General features: G+C 37.7%; 1 protein-coding gene across 1 annotated transcript in view; it reads left to right on the top strand.

The window, feature by feature from the left end:
- Nucleotides 1–21,386, top strand: part of CC2D2A (coiled-coil and C2 domain containing 2A) — a gene marked incomplete at both ends in the record, with an annotated part of 42,455 nt that overhangs the window by 4,451 nt on the left and 16,618 nt on the right. Inside the window, 12 exons of the mRNA XM_010155324.1 lie at nucleotides 4–135; nucleotides 2,071–2,280; nucleotides 3,436–3,542; nucleotides 6,400–6,540; nucleotides 6,960–7,116; nucleotides 9,212–9,447; nucleotides 10,323–10,500; nucleotides 11,710–11,866; nucleotides 12,972–13,119; nucleotides 15,390–15,528; nucleotides 16,288–16,491; nucleotides 19,445–19,537. Coding sequence (XP_010153626.1) covers nucleotides 4–135; nucleotides 2,071–2,280; nucleotides 3,436–3,542; nucleotides 6,400–6,540; nucleotides 6,960–7,116; nucleotides 9,212–9,447; nucleotides 10,323–10,500; nucleotides 11,710–11,866; nucleotides 12,972–13,119; nucleotides 15,390–15,528; nucleotides 16,288–16,491; nucleotides 19,445–19,537 — 1,902 coding nt within the window. The remainder of the gene's footprint in view (nucleotides 1–3; nucleotides 136–2,070; nucleotides 2,281–3,435; nucleotides 3,543–6,399; nucleotides 6,541–6,959; nucleotides 7,117–9,211; nucleotides 9,448–10,322; nucleotides 10,501–11,709; nucleotides 11,867–12,971; nucleotides 13,120–15,389; nucleotides 15,529–16,287; nucleotides 16,492–19,444; nucleotides 19,538–21,386) is intronic.

The following is a 21,386-nucleotide window of genomic DNA, read 5'->3' as shown; positions in this document are numbered from 1 at the left end:
TAGGGAAAAGAGTGGTTTGGTGACGATGGCAAAATCTTAGCATTGCCTGATCCAATTAAACCATATTCTACAAGACCTCCAATAATCTCACTGGAAGAAGGCATTGCACCAGAAGTTGAAACAGTGTATAGAAAGGTAGGCATATTTCACATATGTGGTTCCTGAGACCAAATATCCGAGCTCTTCTGGACCAGAAATCCTGGTGAGCTGAAGGGTTTTGTGATAAGAATCATGGAGTACTGACTCGTTTTGGGGGTCACGCATCTGGTCTTTAAAGATGTTTTACTTTTTCAAGTATATTCCACTTGTATTTTTCCTAAAAGGTAAGAGGATGAAGAGTTGGTAATACTGGTTAAAACAGTGAAGTGATGGCCTGTGACAAACTGCTTGAAGTCTGTGAGTCACTAAGGTGTCGGTGAGGCACCCTAGGGTAGTCTCATGTCAAAGTAGGGTAGTTCCTGTATTAGTATATCTGTAAACCATCCTCATGGTAGGAGCTGGTATACAGACTTGGTGGTCAGGACAGAGGTGCTCTCTGCAGCTTAAGAGAGAAATAATTGAAGGGCATGTGCGTGATGAAAATCTTCCAAAATAAGTCTTCACATACAGTTTAGTCATGTGGACAGCAACTAATTTGGAGTTATGTTGGATCAGTTCACATCTCTTTTTTTTGTTTTGCCCTCAACCACAGCATACCTATCCTGGCAAACAGCAGTTGCAGCTTGCAGGCAGTACAAATCAAAATAAGTTTCAATTAAAACCATTCAGCAAGCTTTAAGCAAGCATTTATTGCTCTGCTTGTTAGCACTCTATTACCCCCTTGGAAAAACTGTGACTTTTTAGACTTTCAAGTAGATTGCTCTTCTGGGACACACAAATGTTTCTGTCTGCTGCTGTTGATACAGATTTGAATGTTGCCCTTTAATTGACGCTGGTTACAAATACACAATTCTCAGGATGCATCCAGTACCACAGCTCTGTGCAGGGTATTTCTGCATATGGGTAAAGAAGTTGCTGCTTAGATCTTAGTAAAGATAGAACAAGAGAGCTTATCTTTCAAAAACACCATGTTCACATGGCATGTAAATACCCAAATTCCTGTTGAAAGTAAGGCATTAAGCTTGGGTGTCCTTTATGATCAGAAAAATAATTAAAGCATAAGGAATTTGAAGCTGTCTTTTTTTTTATGACAGATTATGCCATATTAAACACTTTGAAAAATGGAATGTGGAATGATCAGGTGGACTTGTGTGTTTCATGCCCATTGAAACCAGTCCGGTAAAAGAGCTATGCAACAGCCAAATTCCCTTCTCAGTCCCCCCTTTTCCAGTTCTTATGAAGCGGCTGCAACGAACGCTACATAACTAACAACTTCATCTTTTATCGTACCAGAATGTCTCTGAATCTCTCCTGAGGTATCCAAAGAGGGGAGCAGCAATAGTCGGGCAGGAAGCACTTCTAATTCTCTTCTGGTTTCAGTTACCTGAGGATAGAAGCCACGATTGCCTTTTGATTGCAGCAGGTTGAAGCTTTTAAGCTGCAAACCTTTAAGCTCTTTAAGCTGTTGCTGTAAGCTTTCACTGGGCTTTATTGGTATGAATTTCCCGGGCATTAGACTGGGGAAGCAAAGAACGTATTTCCTCTTCGGCACAATCCAAATGGTCTACAAGGAAAGTGCTCTTTGAGAGCTGGGCTCTTTATCTTTTGAGCTCAGTTCTAAGGGGGAATAAAGTGATACTCAACAAACAGGTGAAAAAAGAGCTAGTAGGCTTGTCTTTCTACAATTCAGTGTCATTATCTTTATTGCTCAGCAAAACCTGCAGTACAGGCAGATGAGTTTTTATTTCAGCCTCATATGGGCTATCAAAGTTCTGTTGTGTAGAATACCCGTGGTGGTTTTGTGCGCCTACTTTTCAGTAAAGCAAAGAAGAAACCTCCAAAGCTTCTGCAGTTTAAGACGCAATAGTTAGATGTAGGTAGTGTTAGTGGGTTATTTTCTGTCACAGGACCTCTTTGCAAGATAACTTTGCCAGGGCTTGTAAATATTTTTTATTCTTTTGTTTGTTTCAGGCAACAAAAATGACAGCTGCCAATCAGTATCTTGTCGGACCTGGAGATTTTCAGGGACCATTTCAATTGGATATTGATATTTCTGGACTGATATTCACCCATCATCCCTGTTTTAGTCGTGAGCATGTGTTAGCAGCTAAATTGGCTCAACTATATGATCAGTATTTAGCAAGAAAACAGAAGAATCTTACCAACCTTCTCACAGACAAGGTATTTCTGTTGTGTTGTCATAGCTTATTGAGATAACGATGTGACAGTTCAAGGTAAACCTGAACTTATTTCTTCAGAGCGGTGAAATTCTGATTGTACGTAATGAATGACATTTTGTCAGAAGACAAAAGACCTGAATATTTCATCTGGGTTGCTGTGTGTTCAGTGCAGAACTGCATTCTTAAGATAATGGATTTCTTTGGTCTTCTGTTTAAAATGAATGTTATGCGAGTTCTGAGGTAAAGGGAATATAATTGTTAGAGTGCAATAACATTTACATAGTATTCCTTAGAGTATTCAATATGTTTTCTGGGAAATGACAGGTAAGACTTCGCAGGATTGTGGACAGCAGCTCTGACAGGAAGTCTGCAAAGACAGTATTTGAGGATGGAGGGAAGTTAGTGAAGTTTAGTTTCAGTTATCGATTAAGAGTAAAGGGAAGCGTTTAATTTCACCAAGTTCTACAAAAGTGGATGGCCCATTTCTCAGTTGAAGGGGTGGCTTCTTGTCTCAAAAATATGGCTTCAGAAGTGCATCTGAACTGTGCCGTTGTTCCCGGCTGCGTCTCGTCCTTAGACCTTCTTTTGGGTGTTACATGCAATATGTTACACTTAAATGCTTTGTTGCAAGGTGCCCAGCTTCTGTAAGGCACTCATCAAATCCACAGCCCACTCATGTGTTTTGTTGTTTATTGATTTTTCTGGGGTTACCTTTAGTGGCCCTTCCTAGTCCCAAAAAACCTTTTATAGAAGGTGTTTTTCTGCAAGACTTACTTTTTCCTCCACCACCCCTTTGATCCCTAAGCTTTCAGGATAATCCCTCGATCAATCTTGTCCCCTTCTTTAGATCTGTCACAGTGATCAGTCTCAGTAGATCTCCCCTATATGTCCGGAGAACCTAATTAGAATTTCATCTTGAAGAATCAGCACCTCACAGACGTGCAAAGCCGTGGAAAAACAGTTACTGCATAACAGAAAATTGTCTTGATTCTAACTCTTTCATGTCAAGGTGCATTGTGGTGTATGCCTCACAGATTCACAGAGTGGTAGGGGTTGGTAGAGACCTCTAGAGATCATCTAGTCCAACCCCCCTGCCAGAGCAGGATCACGCCTCAAATGTCAAACCATCTGTTAATTGTTCATTGCTTTGTTTAAGCTGCATGCTTTGAGGAGCGCTGTGCAATGCAGTATGGACGCTGGAGGTGCTGGTGTTCCTAGACCTATGGCACAACAGAGCATACCTGAATACAAAATTGAGATCAGGTAGGTATGGATTCATTAAATCATCGCTTTTTGAAACTCTATTCCTTTTCCCCTTTCCATGCTGGTACAGAATATGATTCAGGTCAGACTTTTAAATTCTGCTGTTTAAATTCTTCTTCCAGAGAATGATGAAGGCTTAAGAGTTGATAAGTTGAGTAAAAGAAACTATGAAGAAAATACAGCTTAGGCTAAAATCCTGATTGAAAAGTGATCTAACTTGATTACCTTTTAATTACTTAGCAACTATATACTGGTGTGTTTTGCACAATTAAAATTTAATTAAGGTTTCAATAGGTATCAGCTGGATGCATGAAGCTCTCGCAACAATGCAAGTGACATAATTTTTTGAACAGACAAAACCGCTAGTTTTTTTCCATCTTCCTCATTACATAAGTGTTCTTGATTCACTTCCCATTTTTAGGTATTTTGGCCATATTTTTGCTAGTGGGTTAATAAACATAAAATGGTAGAATTTTGTTTTACAAGATTACAGTTATTGTTCTTGGACTGTAAGTGGGTAGTAAAAATATATTACAGTTTTTGGCTTGGTAGTGAAAGTTAGTATTGTATTTGGCAGATGGGCAGCAGTGAGCTGTAAGTGTAAGCAGTATAATAAAAATTATTTTGGAGATCCATGTTCAACAGCCTTTTAACTATTAAATATTTAAAAATCTGAAAGTTTTTTTTACAACCTGAAAGTAGGCAATAATGTATTAATTTAAATAAACAGAAGTTTAGACTGATGTAATGGGTCACATGATAATACAATTTTTAAAAAGTCTCTTTTAATAACAATTCTACTTTCGGACTTAAAATCTACGTCTGCTTACACTTAGACATCTACTCACTACTCTTCGTTTAGGAACTGCTTCAGATTTTCACCTGTCAAATACGCTGTCTTGTAAAACACTGGTATCTGTGTTTCTTCTGTGGCACATAGAAGTATACACTGTATTATTTTATACTGAAGGACAAAGTCTTACTTCCACTGAAAAAGGAGTAGCTTTTATTAGTGTTTTCTTAGCACATGTGCTAAAAGACCAGTAGCAGGAGGTGTACAGTTACCATGCAGTACCCTGCAGACAGGACCTCTCCGCAGAGAAAGCCTGAGAATAGTAATGAGAAGGTACACTGTCAGAATGAGATTTTTGGATTTTGGCACCAAACCTGAGGCTTGCTTAATGGTTAATTCTAATTAGACAGACTATTCCTTCTGGGTATCTTAAGTGTTTTTATATGTCTTGAGTGCTTTAGTTAGTGTCACAATGTTATGAATCAGGAGAAGCTCAGCTGAAATTGGTGAGATCAGTGTTGTGTAAGTAAAGTGAGATGAGTTTGGCTGGGAGTATTTTAGGGCTTTTCATGTCTGTAATTCTTTCTGGCCACAGCTCTGTTGTTGGAAGCTATTAGACATAAGGCTCAGATGGGCTCAGGAATTTTTACTGTCATGGTGTTTTAATACTGACTTGGACCACATATGTTGGTAAAGACATCTGACCTGCCTTGTCTCTCTCTTAATAGTGCATTTCCCTGATGGTCAGTGTAGCACACTTGTGAGAAATTACAGATGTGCAGAGAGTGTAGCATGGAAAATAATCAAATTGTTTCCTCCACCCTCCAATAGCATAAATGACGTGTACTCGTTGCTGTCCCAAGATCAGAGCTGTAGTTTTCCATCGTTTTTCAGAAGAAATGTTATCTGAATACAGGACACTTCTGCAAATTAGCAATTCACGCCCGACTGCCTTCGTTTGCTGAAGGGGAAGCCAGCGTACGCTATGATATGCAGCCAGGCTTCTCTGGCTGATGTATTTTAGCAGAGGTGATTCGCTACTGAAAGGTCCTGCTTCCAAATTGAGTATGTTAGATAAGTGTAATTAGTGACCTATGTGTTCCTCATGTTTTGAAGCTTCATCTGGTAGACAAAGAAGAAAAGGTTGTTAAGCTGCATGGAGAAGTAATGCTCAAACTGCTAGCTAATGAATTGGATAAGTTACTCATATTGCTTTCTGGAGAGTCTATATTTCTTATTTGTTTATTGTTTTTGCTGAATTTGCTTATGCTTTTAAATAATGTATGATGTGTGTTTCTTCTCTCAGCTCTAACTTAGCCTCCCTGTCTTCTGCATTCTCTGAGTATTGCAATAAGTGATGTGTTAGTTTACATCTTTATCACATTATTTTTACTAGACATATTTAGCTGTCAAGACGGTACTAGAAACAGTCTGTGCTTGCGCTGCATGGACACTTATATCGGAAGTGCGTGGTCGTCAAAATGCTAACGAATAGCTTTTTTACAGATTAGAGGGTGGAAACGTGGAATACCAATTCTGAGACAAAAAAAAAAACTGTTAATTTTGTTTGTGTTAAGAATCTTGTAGGGCTATTGAAGGATTTGCATTACTTCATATGTTACTACATTACTTCATCTCTGCAAGTCCTTTTTACTGGAGCTAGAAGCATGTTTAAGTTTAAAACATTTTGTAATGTATGATTGCAATAAGCATTACTCCATAGCAGCAATGTAGGTTTCCTGGGCTGTTGTTTACATGAATTGACTAAAATGTTTTTAACGATGTACAGCTGTAATGAGCATTTCAGAAAACTCTGAGATCTCTGGAGAATGAACTATAATTGAAGTCAGATTGTCCAAAATGCAAGAGACTGGAGTACAGAAGGAAATCAAATCCTGCCATCTTGAAGTCTGAGTTTTATGCTCTTTGGATTTAAACCACTGCAGCCATCAATCAAATTGAAACCCACATCACTTGGCTTTTGGTATCACAAGTTTTCACTCTATTGTTCCTCTGAGTTATACGATCCTGACTGATTTTGTGCATATATGTATATATTTCTAGGCAAACCAGAAGACTTCGTGATGCTGAACAAGAAAAAGACAGAATGTTGCTTAAGACAATCATAAAAGTTTGGAAACAAATTAAATCCCTCCGTGACTTTCAGAAGTTTACTAACACACCCTTGAAACTTTATTTGAGGAAGTATGTTTTGATAACACTTTGTACTTCATTTGCCAGCAGTAGAGTTTTAATAAGATTAGTCAATTTGGGAACTTACAATTCTGATATGAAGGGTGCAAAAGTAATAATTTGAGTAGTCTGGCACTGGTTGAGCCTGCCAGTATTCCTTTTAAGTCTGGAGAGTAAGGAAGGTTAAAATAACAATTACTGTAACAGAAAGGAATTTCTAAAGGCTAACAAGTAAAAAAAAAAAAAAGATATTAATTCTGGATGGTAACTGTCTACTATCAACTCTTAGATTATCTGTGCTAGTATTTTTAAATAGAACACACCTTTGATATGATGAAATTAATTAACAGAGAAGTAGAAGTACGTATTATTGACTTAATTGTAGCTCTTATGTTAATTTCTGCAATATGTTGATAACTGGTGTTTTGCAGGGAAGAGGTTGATCAGAGATTAGATGAAAAAGCATATGAGGCAGAAATTCAGGCTGAGATAAAAGAATTACTAGAAGAATATATGGAAGAATATGAAAAGAAAATGGAAGAGTATAAAACTGAGCTACAGGAGTGGAAATCCTGGAAGAAGACACAGGTTTGTTTAAATCATTCAGTTTCACAAAAAATAAAAGTATTACTGATTTGTTCAAAAGTTTTCCTTCTAATATAGAAAATAAATCCAATTTCAGGATAGTTCTGCATGAGTTTTGTAATGTATTTAGATGCATTCTGTCTACTTAGAATTTTTTACTAAACTAATTGCTAATTAAAAATTAAGATGTGCTAGGTTTTTGTGGACCATTGTCTTCCTGCTATTGATTTTTCAGTACTTCAGCAGTTCTCTCTTTACTTTAATAGTTTTACACCATTCTGTTAAATTCATGTCCTTCTTGCAAAGAAAAAAAAATGGATTAATTTTGTGTGAGGGTGGTGAAGCAAAATAATTATGAGGTGTTTCTAATGAACAAGCTGATGATGTCATCTCATGTGTATTTATGTTGAGGAATGTTCTCAAACTGAAAAATGTAATTAATGCCTAGCCTTTTACCTCTGACTATATTGCTATTAATCTGTACTGTAGTTAATGTCTCAGTCATGCTTCAAGGGTATATTGAAAAATACAGGAACTAGGACAATACACTGCAAGGGGATGATCTTTGAAATAGCCTCTGGCAGTGCCAGCAAAATCAGACTTGCTTTCATTGTTAAGTGGCAGTGTACGGGATACCCCAGGATAATGGTGGTTATACTTGAATATAATTACTGCCCAGTTTGAACCCGGTGGGTTTTTGGATACCACAGCAAAATAAAGTTTAAGGAAATGCTTCAAATACAGTTTTCAAGATTCTAGTCATCTGCTGATACTTTTATGGAAAGTTTTTTCAGCTAGCAGGATCTGTTGAAGGCACTAGAGGAGAAGCTGATCTGGCAGTATTGGCTATACCTGTTACTAGACACTAGTGGGCCCATGACTTATTAGTATCATGTCAATGCACTCGTAGGATAAGATGAATAAATGTAAACCTTACAGTGAAGGCAGATAGTTTTCAACATTTATCCTAATGGGAACTGTTCACCTATCTCCTAGCCAGTTATGCCTTCGCAAAATCCATCGCAGGTGGTTCCAGCCAAAGCTGCTCTCAGCATCTTTATATTTTGTTAGTCACAAACTGTCTTGAGCCTGAGAGGATTGTGGTTCTTTCCCTTTAGAGCAAATTGTAGCACAAAGCCCTTCCTTTTATACCCAGAAGTACTTTATTTCATTTTACTCAAAGTACTTTTTTGGTTAATCACTGCTGTTGGTGTCTTCCTAGCACAGATCACATGAATCTAAGGAAGACACTAGAGGTAGAAGAGACTGGATTAATTTAAATGTAAATACAAGAACAAGAAGAGTAATGTAAAATTAGGCCAAGAAAGAATATTTACTTACAAAACTACGTGAACAAGTTGTTTGGCTAAATACTTGTTAGTGAAGGGAAACTGTTTTCCTTGCCTCCTCCTCTTTTGCTTATAGTGTCTTAAATCATGAAGTGGCTGTTGCTTCCAAGCTGTACTTCCAAGTGATCTGCAAGTCTGCAGAAGGAGGAACTTGCAGTTGTTTGAAGTTGAACATGCTCATGAACACTGGAGTTCTGCAGTTTAGGAGATGCTGAAAGGCATGTGGTGTTCTGTTTGTCTTTTCTTCTGTTTGGCACAGAAGAAGGGAGGGGATCGCTCTGCTCATGCTAAAGAATACCACTCAGCGAAAAAGCTCATGTTCCAAAGTTTGTGGCACATGTGCCTTCACTTTGTCAATGTGTATGCAGACAGCCCACCTCCAAGAACTGCATCTACTGGTTGAGTAACATTCCTTCAACCCTAACAGAACGCACATGGTATCTCAGGCTAAATTTGAAGTCACCTGCTGGCCAGAATGTTCAAGAAACATGTTTATTTTGTAAGTTGGTTGGGAAGGTTAAGTAAATGTTTTGTTTGAAGCATATTATGTTTTTGAAGCCTATGAACGGAATGCGTTGCTGAATCTGAAGTGGTACTGTAGAATGAGGAGAATCTGATTTTTGTGTGTGGCAATTTTACAGTTATGCAGTCATTTTTCATATGTTTATCACTTCTTAAAGAACAAGAATTAAAAAACCTCTACTGAATTGAAACAAGTTCAGGAAGAACACTGTTATTTTTGTATGCAGAAGTTCAAGAAGAAAAAGAAGAAAAAAGACATTCGAGAAGAAGAAGAATCATTAGAAGACTGCAGTCTTGGTGAGGAACGTGTAAAACCCATCCCACCTAAAATGGCCAATAGTCTGGAAATAGAGCAGCAGGTTAGGGAAAAGGCTGACAACTGCAGAAGGAAGCCTGGAGAGCCTGCTGTAATGCCTGAACTGGTCCTGTCAGGAAGCGTAACTCCAACTGAGCAGTGTCCTCGGTAAGATAAATGTTGGCTTGAAAATTACTTTGTCATTTTCTACTGTTATTTATTAATGGATTGCTTGTACAACTTCAGGAGTGCTGCTCACCGTTCTGTTTAGCCTAGTGATAAAACTTCTGCTTCTGAAGCTGATGCAACTTAATTGCCATGTCACACATAGCCCTGTATATACTGGGATTGGGGAACGCATATTTACACATTCCTTTTGAATCTTCTAATGTTCCTTGACCATCTGCATAGAACGGTGGTGCATATATAGAGAAGTTTTCAGTGTAGAGTCTAGGTCACTTCTGGCAGTACCACTTTCCCTAGCTAGTCCTTTACACCAGGTCTGCGCTGTAGTCAGTGAAGGAAAACAGAGAAATCGTGTAGTAAACCAGGGATTTCACTGTGGATAAAATCTACTTTTACAAACACTGTGTTACTTTTTACATTTACACACACAATTTAACATACATCTGACACATTTTAGTCATTTAAGAACTGCTTTGTTTTGTACCTGTTCAGCAAATAGCCTCATCAAGGAATATTGCTTGGCTGGTTTACTTGCAGTGACTAAAACCTTCAAAATCTTAACTCAATTTGATAGCGTTTGTTCTGCTTTGGAGTAAGGGAGTAGAAGGAAATTTTGTTTCCCTAAATAACTCCTTTTATATGGAGGTGGCTTTAGTGGATCTAAAATTTGACCTGTTCATTTTGTATTCATGAGAAGATAGAACAACTGTTAAATAATAGTTTTAAAGCCATTCCTGTGTAGTGACATTTTTAGAAGAACGTCCGATTCCCTCAAGGAATCAGATTCTCATTAAAAATAACGAAAGAATAAAAATGTTATTTAAAGTAATATGACAGCTTGTTTGATGTATTTACAGAGCAGAAGTTTTGCGACGGGAAGATGTGAAGAAACGCTCAGCATTTATAAAAGTCCTTTTCAACTCCAAAGAAGTATCAAGGACTGTTACCCGACCAATAAGTTCAGATTTCAGAGTTCATTTTGGACAGATTTTCAATTTACATATATTCAATTGGCCAGAGAGTTTGAAACTACAGGTAGATAATGATTTATCGTAGTAACTTTTAAAAAGATAATATGAAATGTGGTTAGTCCTGTACTGCTTGTATTTTGCTGTGTGGTGGTGGTGTAAAGGCTGAAAAATTTGTGAAAGGAACTTTATAAATCATCAGTCTTGCACCCTTTCCTTGCTTCTCCAGTCATAGGCTTTCAACTTTGCTGCAACATTTTTGATGGTTGTGCTTTATATGTGTGTATATATGTTTTATGTCTGTGTGTGTGTTATATATAACATGACAATGGGCTGCATGGATGAAATCAAATAATTGGGACATGCAATTAAATATGTTAGTACAGCAGGCTCTTAATTTTAGAAAAAATTATTTATGTTGCAGTAAACTTGCCGAAATGGTCATCTTAAAACATTATGATGATTTTGCTGTGCGGACAATAATGTTTTCGGGAGGGGGGGAATAAGAAAAAAATTAATTGCTAGCAATGTCCATAACTGCACTTGACTTGATCAACAGTGCAGTTAAGTTAAACCACCACAGCCCCCATTCCAAGTATGAATTAATGAATGTGTCACATGAATAATTTTCAGAGCCCATACAATATATTTTTAGGAGGAACACCATCAGGATCCTACTTCCCCTGTTAAGTTACCTAACAGGAAAAGTCATCTATCTCACTGGTAGTTTAGAGGAGGATGGTATACCCCTCACCTGCTCCATTTATGTAATGCACAAATTGAAAAGGAAAAGGAATACAGCCTCCTTGGATTAAAAACATCTGAATGGAGAAATCGCCAGGCAACTGGCCTGGAAAGAGGGGAGCAGCCTGCAGTACTGTCAGAACGGGGACTGTGTGCCTTACCTTGCCTGTCGTGGTAAGGAGGAATTAATGAGGCAGAATCCCTCTGCACATTTGCCTGATGCCAGCAACTGTCACAAGCAGTTGCATGTTGTACAACGGTTCTCTTTAAAGCCTCGAGTTTGTTGTGCTATTCGCAGGTGCATTTAAGGTGAGGGGGGTACACATCTAAAATTTAAGAAGGATTCAGACCAAGTTAGCTGGTGGTAGCTGAAATGTCTGCTAATTGGATGTTTTAGAAAGTAAACAAATACAACTGTCTTAAATGAATTGTGACAGTAAAACCTTTTGTCCAAATACCCTACAATATGTTTTCAAGTTCTCATGAGTGCATGTGTACGTTTCTTACACATCTGTCCCATGTTTTTCTCTAGATATACGAAACAATGGGTATGAGCAGCACCAGCTTGTTGGCTGAAGTGTTCATACCTGTTCCTGAGACTACAGTTCTGACAGGCAGTGCTCCTATGGAAGAAATAGAGTTCAGCAGCAATCAGCGGGTGATGTTGGACCATGAAGGAGTTGGGAGTGGTAGGAGCTCTCAGTCTTTCTCACTTCAGTGTTTCTCGTTTTGCTGAAACTGTGTAGCAGGAACAGCCTGGTGTATGTTTCAGAGTAAATTCTGTTAAGAGTGTTTGCAGTTTCTGTAGCTGAATCTGATAAAATTGTCATGATTCTTATTGTTGAAGTTTGCAGTGGAATTTTTGTCTCTTACCAATTTTAATTTGAATATAATAATGTGGTTATTTTTTGGCTTGTAGTGGAGCTCTACTAGCTATAGAAAGTGTTAGGGGTTTTTTTAGTGTTTAAGTAATCAGACCTCTGATACTGCAGAGCAAGCAAATGGTATTAATCAGTATAGCTCCAGTGATTTTAATGTTTTAAACCACTGAAAAACTGGCCGTATAAATGTATGTGCAGAGTAGTTTTTTCCTCTTCCTATTTGCTGTGTTGACATTCTGCAACACATTTTATCCCTGGGACTTTAGAAAGTGAAAATAAGGGAGAGATAGGAAAAGGGGAAATGAATAATACACAGTAGCATATAGAACTTTCAAGTTTATATAGTAAGCTTGAACAGCATTATGATATGACTCGCTTGCATAAATTTGCCATATATGAAATACAGATCAAGCTAGAGCAGAAGAATACATAAAAACTGTGGAGGAAATGAATGTGGTTAAAAAATCATTACAACAAATGGGTGTGTAAGTGTCATTGACAGTGATGACTAAATACAATTGTGTTTCACAAAGCTTTAGGACTGACTCCAGTCGTGCATAATTCTTTTGAATTTCTGTGTCATTAATAACAGTATGCTGAATCTGAAAACTCCCGTAAATATTTAAGTAATGTACATATGTGAAGGAAAAAAAACGCCTTTTGGCAAACCTTTCAAGGCACAGCCTTTCCTTCCAGCCCAGACGGAAAGCCTTTCTGTAGATGAAATGGAATCCTTCACTCCTTTTGTAGAGCAAAGTCCTTACCCACAGCATGCAACAGAATCAAGTTGCTTCACATTTATATAAATGCATGACTTACTTGACTACTTATTTTCAGGAAGTATTGTTTAAAATGTTTAGACATTGTGTTTGAATGCATAAATATACTACTTTGGGTTTTTCCCCCATGATAGGTGTGTCCTTTTCATTTGAAGCTGATGGTAGCAACAGAATGACTTTAATGACCTCTGGGAAAATATCCAATAGTGTCTCTTGGGCAGTTGGAGAAAAAGGAATCCCCTTAATTCCTCCAGTGTGTCAGCAAAACACAAGTGTTCCAAGGTAATATAATATTAATTTTCAGTGATTAATGGGAAACTGATTATACTGTGTTTTAAAAAAATAGACTTTCTTAATCAAGAATTTGCATAATCTTTTTCCTTAAGTTTAGATATTTTACTTTGCACTGTGACCCCCTGCAGATTTCTTAGGGTACATGTTTTTGGTAAATAGATTTTAGTTAGAAATTTTGTCCTGCAGTATATTATTTGTAGACAATATGGAAGTTAAACTCAAGCTGATTAATTCACTTCTTATGATTTTCTAATAGAAGATGTATATGTTCGGAAAGAACCTTCCTGCAATCATTTTTCTAAGAACGGAAGCTCCAGCTCTTACCTGAAGTACATTTGGGGAGGCTATTGGGACACATGCTTTAAATGCCTTTTTTTGTAATTAATGATAAAAATGAGGCTGTGAAAGCAGTAGAAGTTAGTATGGGGGCTTGATACTGTTAATGAATTAATCAGTGAAAAATTTGCATCTGCTGATCATTCCAAGATAATACTCTTTCTCCATCAGAAGCCTGTTGACCTACAGAAATTAGTATATTGTTGCATTCAAAACAATCTAATTTGCTCTGTGGCTGCAAGTTGAACACTGTAGTTTATTTGTCTGTTTTGTTGCTTTTATATAATTCCAGTAAAGTTAAGGAGATGATACGTAAAATCTGCTTTTGTAACAACCTCAGGTAACTTCACTGTCCACCTGTCAAGAGTTTTCCCATACTTACTAACACTGAGTAGGTACCCCTCACAGCTGATTAGGTTCTATCAGATTTTTATTTATTTAGAGGCTAGACACTGGCATCCAAATCGCTCTGTTACTATTTTTGCCTCAAGCTGCAGCTGTTAGAGTAATTTTCTGATCAGCATATAGTAACCTGCTGACTTCAGTGAGACTAGAATAGCATGAGATTAAAACATAAGGAGGAATTCCCAAATGCTAACTTTACTCAGGAGACTAATCACTGTAGTAAATGGAAAAATGGCGAATTTTAAAAGGAAGTTTGCTTTAAAACACTCTTCTTTGTATCATCCTCTAGAGATAAGCAACCCTCTGACTTTCCATTGTTCCTTGTGAAAGTCAGAGGCAAGACTTTTTTGTGCCTAAAGTTAGTTTTTGCTGCCCATTGCCTCTTCAGCACAATTGTGATTCAGTGCATTTGTTCAGGACTGGGGCCTAGAGACACAACCTTGATGTTAGCGCTTTATTGGCTGCTCCCGTGACTGCTGGGTATTTGGCTGATTCTAACCAAGCGCAAGAAAGATCCGTAAGTTCTTAAAGGTTTCTTGAAACTACTCAGATAAGTAGATAATGAAGACACAGATTAGCACCCCTAACAAGAGGTGGGGAACATCCATCTTCTGCGGCATTTGGCTAATAACATGCATGTCCTGGTGTGTTGGGTTTACATGGCAGTTTTGGTAGCGGGCGGGATTCAGAGGTGGCTTTTGTGAGAAGATGCCAGAAGTTTGGCCAGCAAGTCAGTGTACAAATGGCCTCCAGACTGCCTACCATACTTCCTTGCCTAATGTGAATACAGGAAAGTGAGCAGAAGTGTCCAAAGGATAAGGAGTGGGGCTGGAGCTTGCAGTGTCAGGGAGGACCAAGCGCAGGGCTGCACCACACAGGACAGGGTGAGGCTGCAACGGTGTCCCAGCACAAGGCAGTGCCCTCACCAGCCAGCGTGCAGTCCTGCAGGAGCTGAACACGACAGGCAGAGCTGGGTCCTGCCAGCAGTCCCAGGCATGGAGCGGGGATGAACCAGGCCCCGGGGTATATCCAGAAACAGCAGGGAAGGGGCTGCAATGCAGGTCTGAGAGTGCCATCCAGGAGTCAGGGAAAAGGCAGGATTCAAGACATAGCGCAAGCAAGGACTGTACATCTAAGTTCAGTGTGGATTATCAAAACTCTTGCATTCCTTTCATGCTGTGAGGCAATTTATCATCTTATCTGATTACATGTTGCTGATTACTAGGAAGTAGGTGTATCATAAATGTGTCAATAAGCTCCTTGTATAAAAGTTTCCCTGTTGCCAGTTCCTTCATATTTTTCCATTACTTTCCTCTGCAATGCATCATTCCCTCAGTTGCATAGCTGCAACTAAGAATTGTATAGTGGAAGTTACTATTCAGGTTCTGGGGAGCTTTTTGGTTTTTTCCTAAGTTTTTGTGGGTTTGTTGGTTTGTTGGTTTTTTTTCCCATAACGTGTTTTTTTTTTATATTGCTGAATCATATACATTTCTAGTTCTGATAATTCTGTTTTTCAGTGCTTTAAAAAATATCGATGCTATTGCATCCATTGGCACATCGGGCTTAACTGACATGAAGAAACTAGCTAAGTGGGCAGCAGAAGCAAAACTTGATCCAAATGACCCAAACAATGCAGCTCTGATGCAGCTGATCATGGTAAGTGGCTTTTTCAGGGCGGTAGGGCTAATGGAGCTGTGAAACACCGGTACCTTCTCAGGCAATCGGCATGCACGCTAGTGAGGTAGTAAGTAGCATATGAATTTGGAATGAGCATCCTTGGGTGTGTTAAAAAGCAAAATGTGTATTAAAAATATGATTTATTAATCCATTTAGTAGTGGGTAAATTATTTATTACTAAGATTTATTAAATCTTTTCAGTAGTATTCTAGTGGTGAAAAATAGGTATGAGGGAATATGCAGACAGATTTATTTATAAATTTTAAAAATACAGATTTTGAGTTTGTTCTTTTCCTAAAGTGCAGAGGTATTCCCAGTGTACTTGTATTAAATAGGAAGTTACTCAACAGTGACAATTGCACAAAGGGATCTAGTGTATTGTAGAAGTTGGAACTTTTCTAACCATCAAATTAAGGATGTATTTACATAGCCAGGGTAAATGAATCATCTTCACAGTGCAGCTTCCTAAGTTACTCTGTGCTGTGAGTCTTCCTACTCTTTGATGTTTTTTTTATGTTATGAGGAAATATAATTTTATTGTATTCTTAAGTGTGTAATCTTGTGTACTTTGCTCAACAAAAACGTACTTTAATACAGTGTTTCAGTCTCAGTTTGGTCCATCTCGATTGCTTTTCCTTAAAATGAATATCCTTACAATATGCATGTGTCATACAAAAGTAATTTTACAGACCGTCGTCCCTTTGTATGTAAAGGTTAATTATGTTTTGACTACTTTAGGTTGCCACAAGTGGAGAGGCACACGTTCCTGACTACTTCAGATTGGAACAGTTGCAGCAAGAATTTAATTTTGTTTCTGATGAAGAATTTAATAGATCAAAGAGATTCCGACTCTTGCAGCTCAGAAATGAGGAAGTGGCTGAGTTCCGAAACTATAAGCAAGTCCCTTTACATGAACGAGAAATCAGTGAAAAAATCTTCCAGGTAGAATGTTTTCTGAAATATTTCTTGCCTAGTTTTCATGCTAATAATATTTGATTTGCAATTAAGTCAGTTGGCCCCTTACAGAATGTACAGCTGTGCTGAAGTGTAAAAAATAAGATTTTTATACCTTCAGTCTTTTCTAGCGTTATTTTAATCTAATTAAGATAGCTTCCTTCCGGGGCAATATTTCCACAGCTGTACTGTGGAAGGAGAAAAATAAAACACAGCAACTGCTTTAGACACAAATGTTCTAAGATACCTTTAAAAAAAAAAAAAAAAATTAAGACTTAATTAAAAAAGGTGATTTTAAATATTCGAGGTAATGCACAGAGAATTCAGATTTAGACTTAAATTTTGAGTCATTTCTGCGGAGAATGCTGGAAGCAATAGCCCTAATGAGAACGAAAACCTTCTTATGTTTTACTACAGCCTATGTTGCAGTTATTTCTGTTTTAATACATTGTTCCAATTAGCTTACCCTACCCTTGCGTGTCTGTTGATTACCTTACTGAAATGCAATGTGTGCGTTTGTTATCTGGGTCATACTTCAATTATTTTTAATGTCAACTCCATCACACATTCTTTTGTTCTTTAGCAATTCGTGTAGCTAAGGAGAGTTGTAGCATGTTCATTGCTCTAGCAGGATCAGAATCTCAGATTCTGGCAACTGCTGCTTTACCCCTACTTCTTATGTAGATTTCTTTGAAAAATTTGTTTCTTCCATTTCTTTTGGATTAGATCCTTTTTTTAAGGATATTTTTTAATTCAATCATGTCTGGCTCTTTGCAATAAATATTTTCCTTTTTGAATTTTAGATTAGTTTTGTATCTCCTATTCAAAGATGTGCCACATCTTTGATACCTATTTCTGTTCCATTTGCTTTTACAGACTAACTGTCCATTTCATATTATCATTCAAATTTGAAAGCCATAGTTCAAGAAATCTTTCATTTGTGGTGTTTTTTTTTCCATTAAGGATAAATTGCATAAACCCATGATCACCCACTCCAAGTTCATTTTATATGACATGATCTTCAAAACTAAGTTTAAAGTGGTGTTGTTCCTGGTTGATTTACTAGCAATTTGGCAAAGAAGTCTGAAATTCATAGAATTGTGGAAATATTGTTTGGAAAATATTGTCTGGAGTTTATCTAGTCCTGCTTTCCACTGATGTGCTGGGACTGTTTCCAGCACTAGATGGGGTCGGCTGTGTATTTGTCTAGCCAAGTCTTTAAAAAATCTAAATGGGAGATTCCACAGCCTTGCTGGATAACCTGGTCCAGTGCTGCACTACCCTTCCAGCAACTATTAAAAATCACAACAAAAACCAAAATCATGTGCAACCTGAGCCTTCCAAGTTGTATTTAATGGCTGCTTTCCTTTGTTACAATGTCTGGAACTACAGCGGTGAGTTTGGCACTTTCTTCTTTGTAACTGCCCCTCCAATAGTTATGTACTGGACTGCTCATTAATGTCTTCCTCAGCAAACTGGGGGTTCAGCATCAGAGTTGGGGCCGATCAGTGTGTACCTGAGTATTTGCTTTATCTGAAATTCATGATCTTTTCCTGTTTCTTGTGAAAATTTATTTAATATCGACAGTTTACTAACAGGTAACAAGTACTAATTAATGATTTGTGGTATTTAAGTCATGTTACAGTAAAAAAGCTCATGGAGGGAGCAGTGCATATGTGTGTACCAGTTAGACATTCAACTCCCATTATTGGACTTCTAGTCATTACTAGATCTGCCTGAAAATTAAGATTTCGAGATCAGCAGAGCCATTCTTATTTTATTTTGAGGCTAATCTGAAGTCATTCAACTGAATAACTATGCACTGGAAAAGTTATATAAAGATTTGTTGTGGAAATAATGAAGCACTGTGCTTCCAGAATGTGCTTCCTGGACCCCTTTATATTAGTAAAAAAATTATTTTCTCTTAAGTAACATCAATATCAAAATCACCTGAAAGGTAATTTTACTGAGTAGCTTTTACGTGATGGGTAGCTGTGGTTCCCAAACCAACCTGATTTGCAGACTGCCATTAACCTGCAGGTCTTGGGAGACCCCCTGGACTCATAGGCTCTCTGTTTTGTTTGGAAGCTGAGTGTCAGCTCTAGCCTTTCCTTAATTTAGGAGACACTCCTAAACTTGGGAATAAAAGCTGCATCTGTCAGTACAGCTTTCATTGCAGTCCACCAGAATGGTAACCACAACCCCGAGAAATATTCTGTTAATGTACTTCTCCCCAAGAACCAAGGGCTGCTTGTAAATCTTTCTTTGTGGGAGTAACCAGGATTCATGTCAACCCCTTGGTTAGGCTACTGACTTGTATCAAACCTCAGGCAAAGCAAAGTCTTTGCACTTTGGCTGCCTAAAGAGCTTTCACTTTCTCACAGTGTACAACCAAAGATTTTTATTATGGCATTAAATCTCTTTATTTCTTGAATATAACAAAAATAGCTCAATTGTTTCTCAACAATCTCTCCCACAAGTGGAGTTTCTTCCAGTATTAGACACTTTGAAAACCAGTTATGTGTATTAAAACACAGTTCAGACTTGGGGTCATCTTCCATTAATACGGCATCGCTTCTGTTTATAAAGGATTCTCCCTATTGCAGCTGCAGTAAGAGAAGCCACTTCAGTTCAGATGGAATTTCAGTTTACAGCAGCAGGTCAAAGTTCAGCTTTAAAAGAAGAGAGGGAAATCTTCAAGTTACTCATAGTAATTTAAACCACATGAATCTCATAACTTAATGGAAGTTTTGTCTCTAGTCATGGAAGTTTAGCAATGCTGTTGCTGTATACATTAGCATTAAAAATAGCTTTATAAGCCTCTGACATCTGTTTTTGTTTACTGTGATCCATACATTAGTATTGATTAAATACCATTTTTCTTGTATGTAGTAAAGCACTGAATGTATGTGAAATCACAAACTCTAGTAAATATCTTTAGGACTATGAGAAGAGACTGCAAGAGAGGGATGTGATTGACAGCAAAAATTACCTAGATGCCCACAGAGCAGTTGTTGCCAACTATCTACAGAAGGTAAGCTGCAACAAATATGACTCCACCATATTTCTCTAGGCCATATGTTGCTTCTGTACATGGATGCTTCATTTCCGTGAGTACTTGAAACTGATTAATCTTTATACATGTGACCTCCTCTTTCTAGCAGTTCTGTAAATTCTTTTTTGCTCCAGAATCCCAGTGATTTGTATTGTTGTGTCATAAATATTCACCGATTTCCTTCTTCTTACTGTTTTCCTTCTTGTAAGTGTGATGCCAAAAACTTAATTATCTTCATGAAAAATGGCCCTAACCACTGTTAAAAATTATTTAATGTGATATACAGAGTGTCTTGTCCTGCAGCCTAAGGCAGAGGGCATATCTTTCATCACATTACATTTATTGTGATATTAGAGTAGTATCTTTTTTCCCTTATCTTGATTTAATTTATTTTTCTAGTCCGTTCCTTCTGCTAGGCTGACATTCTCTTTAATCCTTAGGGGAAAAAAAAATTGGAAAACATTAGTCATATAACCAAAAGTTTGCAATTTCAGGCTATGTTGGCAAAATAGCAAGTGCAAAACATGGCTACTAGTTTCTTATCAGCACTGGAAATAACAAAAAGCGTATTGAAGTCCTACCATGTACATGTAATATGATGATAAGGTTGACTTGATGTAGGACAAAACCAATTGTCTGTGAGAAAGTATGGTTTGTAAAAGAATCACAGACAATTAAAAGTGTTCAGAACTTCCAGGCAAGTGCCAAAGCCCAGATTGAGTACGATAATGTAAAAAAATTATTTTTAACAAAGCTGTCATGTCTGCGTGGGCCCCATGTGTTTTGCACGGTATTTAGGTTTGTACTCAAACTTACGGTAACAGTACAGAGTAACAGGCATTACAGTACCCTTATTTGTCACTCTGTATTAAATACAGGTAGCCTTTTTTAAAATAATATTTGAATATTTTACACTTCTATAAATTGTCAGGTGTGCTTGAAAGTTAGATTGCCCACAACGGCACTGAAATTCAGTGCATTCTGAAATGTGATCTTTGTATGCCTGTTGCATCAACACCAAGATATAAGAACAATAAGGAAAACTTAAAACTCCTAAAAATATCAGGGGGAGATGTATTGCAGAAAACTTTGTTATTGCTGTTCTGCAGCTGATCTTGTAAAGCACAGTATATAGAAGCATTACTAATGTTAGTGGTAGGAAAAAAGGACAGAGACAGTACTGTCTCAGTCTGCTTCCACATAGTTGTTGGGAGAAAAGGGAAGGCTTTCATCTCTGTGCTTCAGTCTGTGACCTCAGCATAGAAATGAAAGGCACTAAGGATTTTAAACTTTTATTTGAAATCATAGAATTTGTAATACAGGCTTCGTAGGTTGTTCCACGGTCCAAAGTGTTGCTTTTATTCCCCACAACCAATACCGTATAGATTACTGCCCAAAGAAGCTGTGGATGCCCCATCCCTGGAAGTGTTCAAGGCCAGGCTGGATGAGGCTTTGAGCAACCTGGTCTAGTGGAAGGTGTCCCTGCCCATGGCAGAGGGGTTGGAACTAGATGGGCTTTAAGGTCCCTTCCAACCCAAACCATTCCGTAATTCTGTGGTGATTTTCTACAGCCATTTCTGCAACTTCATTTAGATACGGAAAAGAGATGTCTGTTAGTGTAATTTATTGTTGTGATTGTTTCTGATGATGAGCTGTAAGCAGATAAGATGTAATTTCTGATTGTATGCTTTCATATGTTGTTATATCTGGCTACCCAGTATGTTTCTAGAGAATCATTGTATTTTTAAAATTAACTTCTATTAAGTTCTGAAGAAATACCTGGTGGAAAGAAAAATTTTCCTTGGACCATGACTCTTAAAAGGGGGTA

This window comes from Eurypyga helias, unplaced genomic scaffold (assembly GCF_000690775.1).
Source record: "Eurypyga helias isolate BGI_N326 unplaced genomic scaffold, ASM69077v1 scaffold17617, whole genome shotgun sequence".
In the NCBI taxonomy this organism is placed as follows: Eukaryota; Metazoa; Chordata; class Aves; order Eurypygiformes; family Eurypygidae; genus Eurypyga; species Eurypyga helias.
This window is presented reverse-complemented; position numbering and strand designations above follow the sequence as displayed.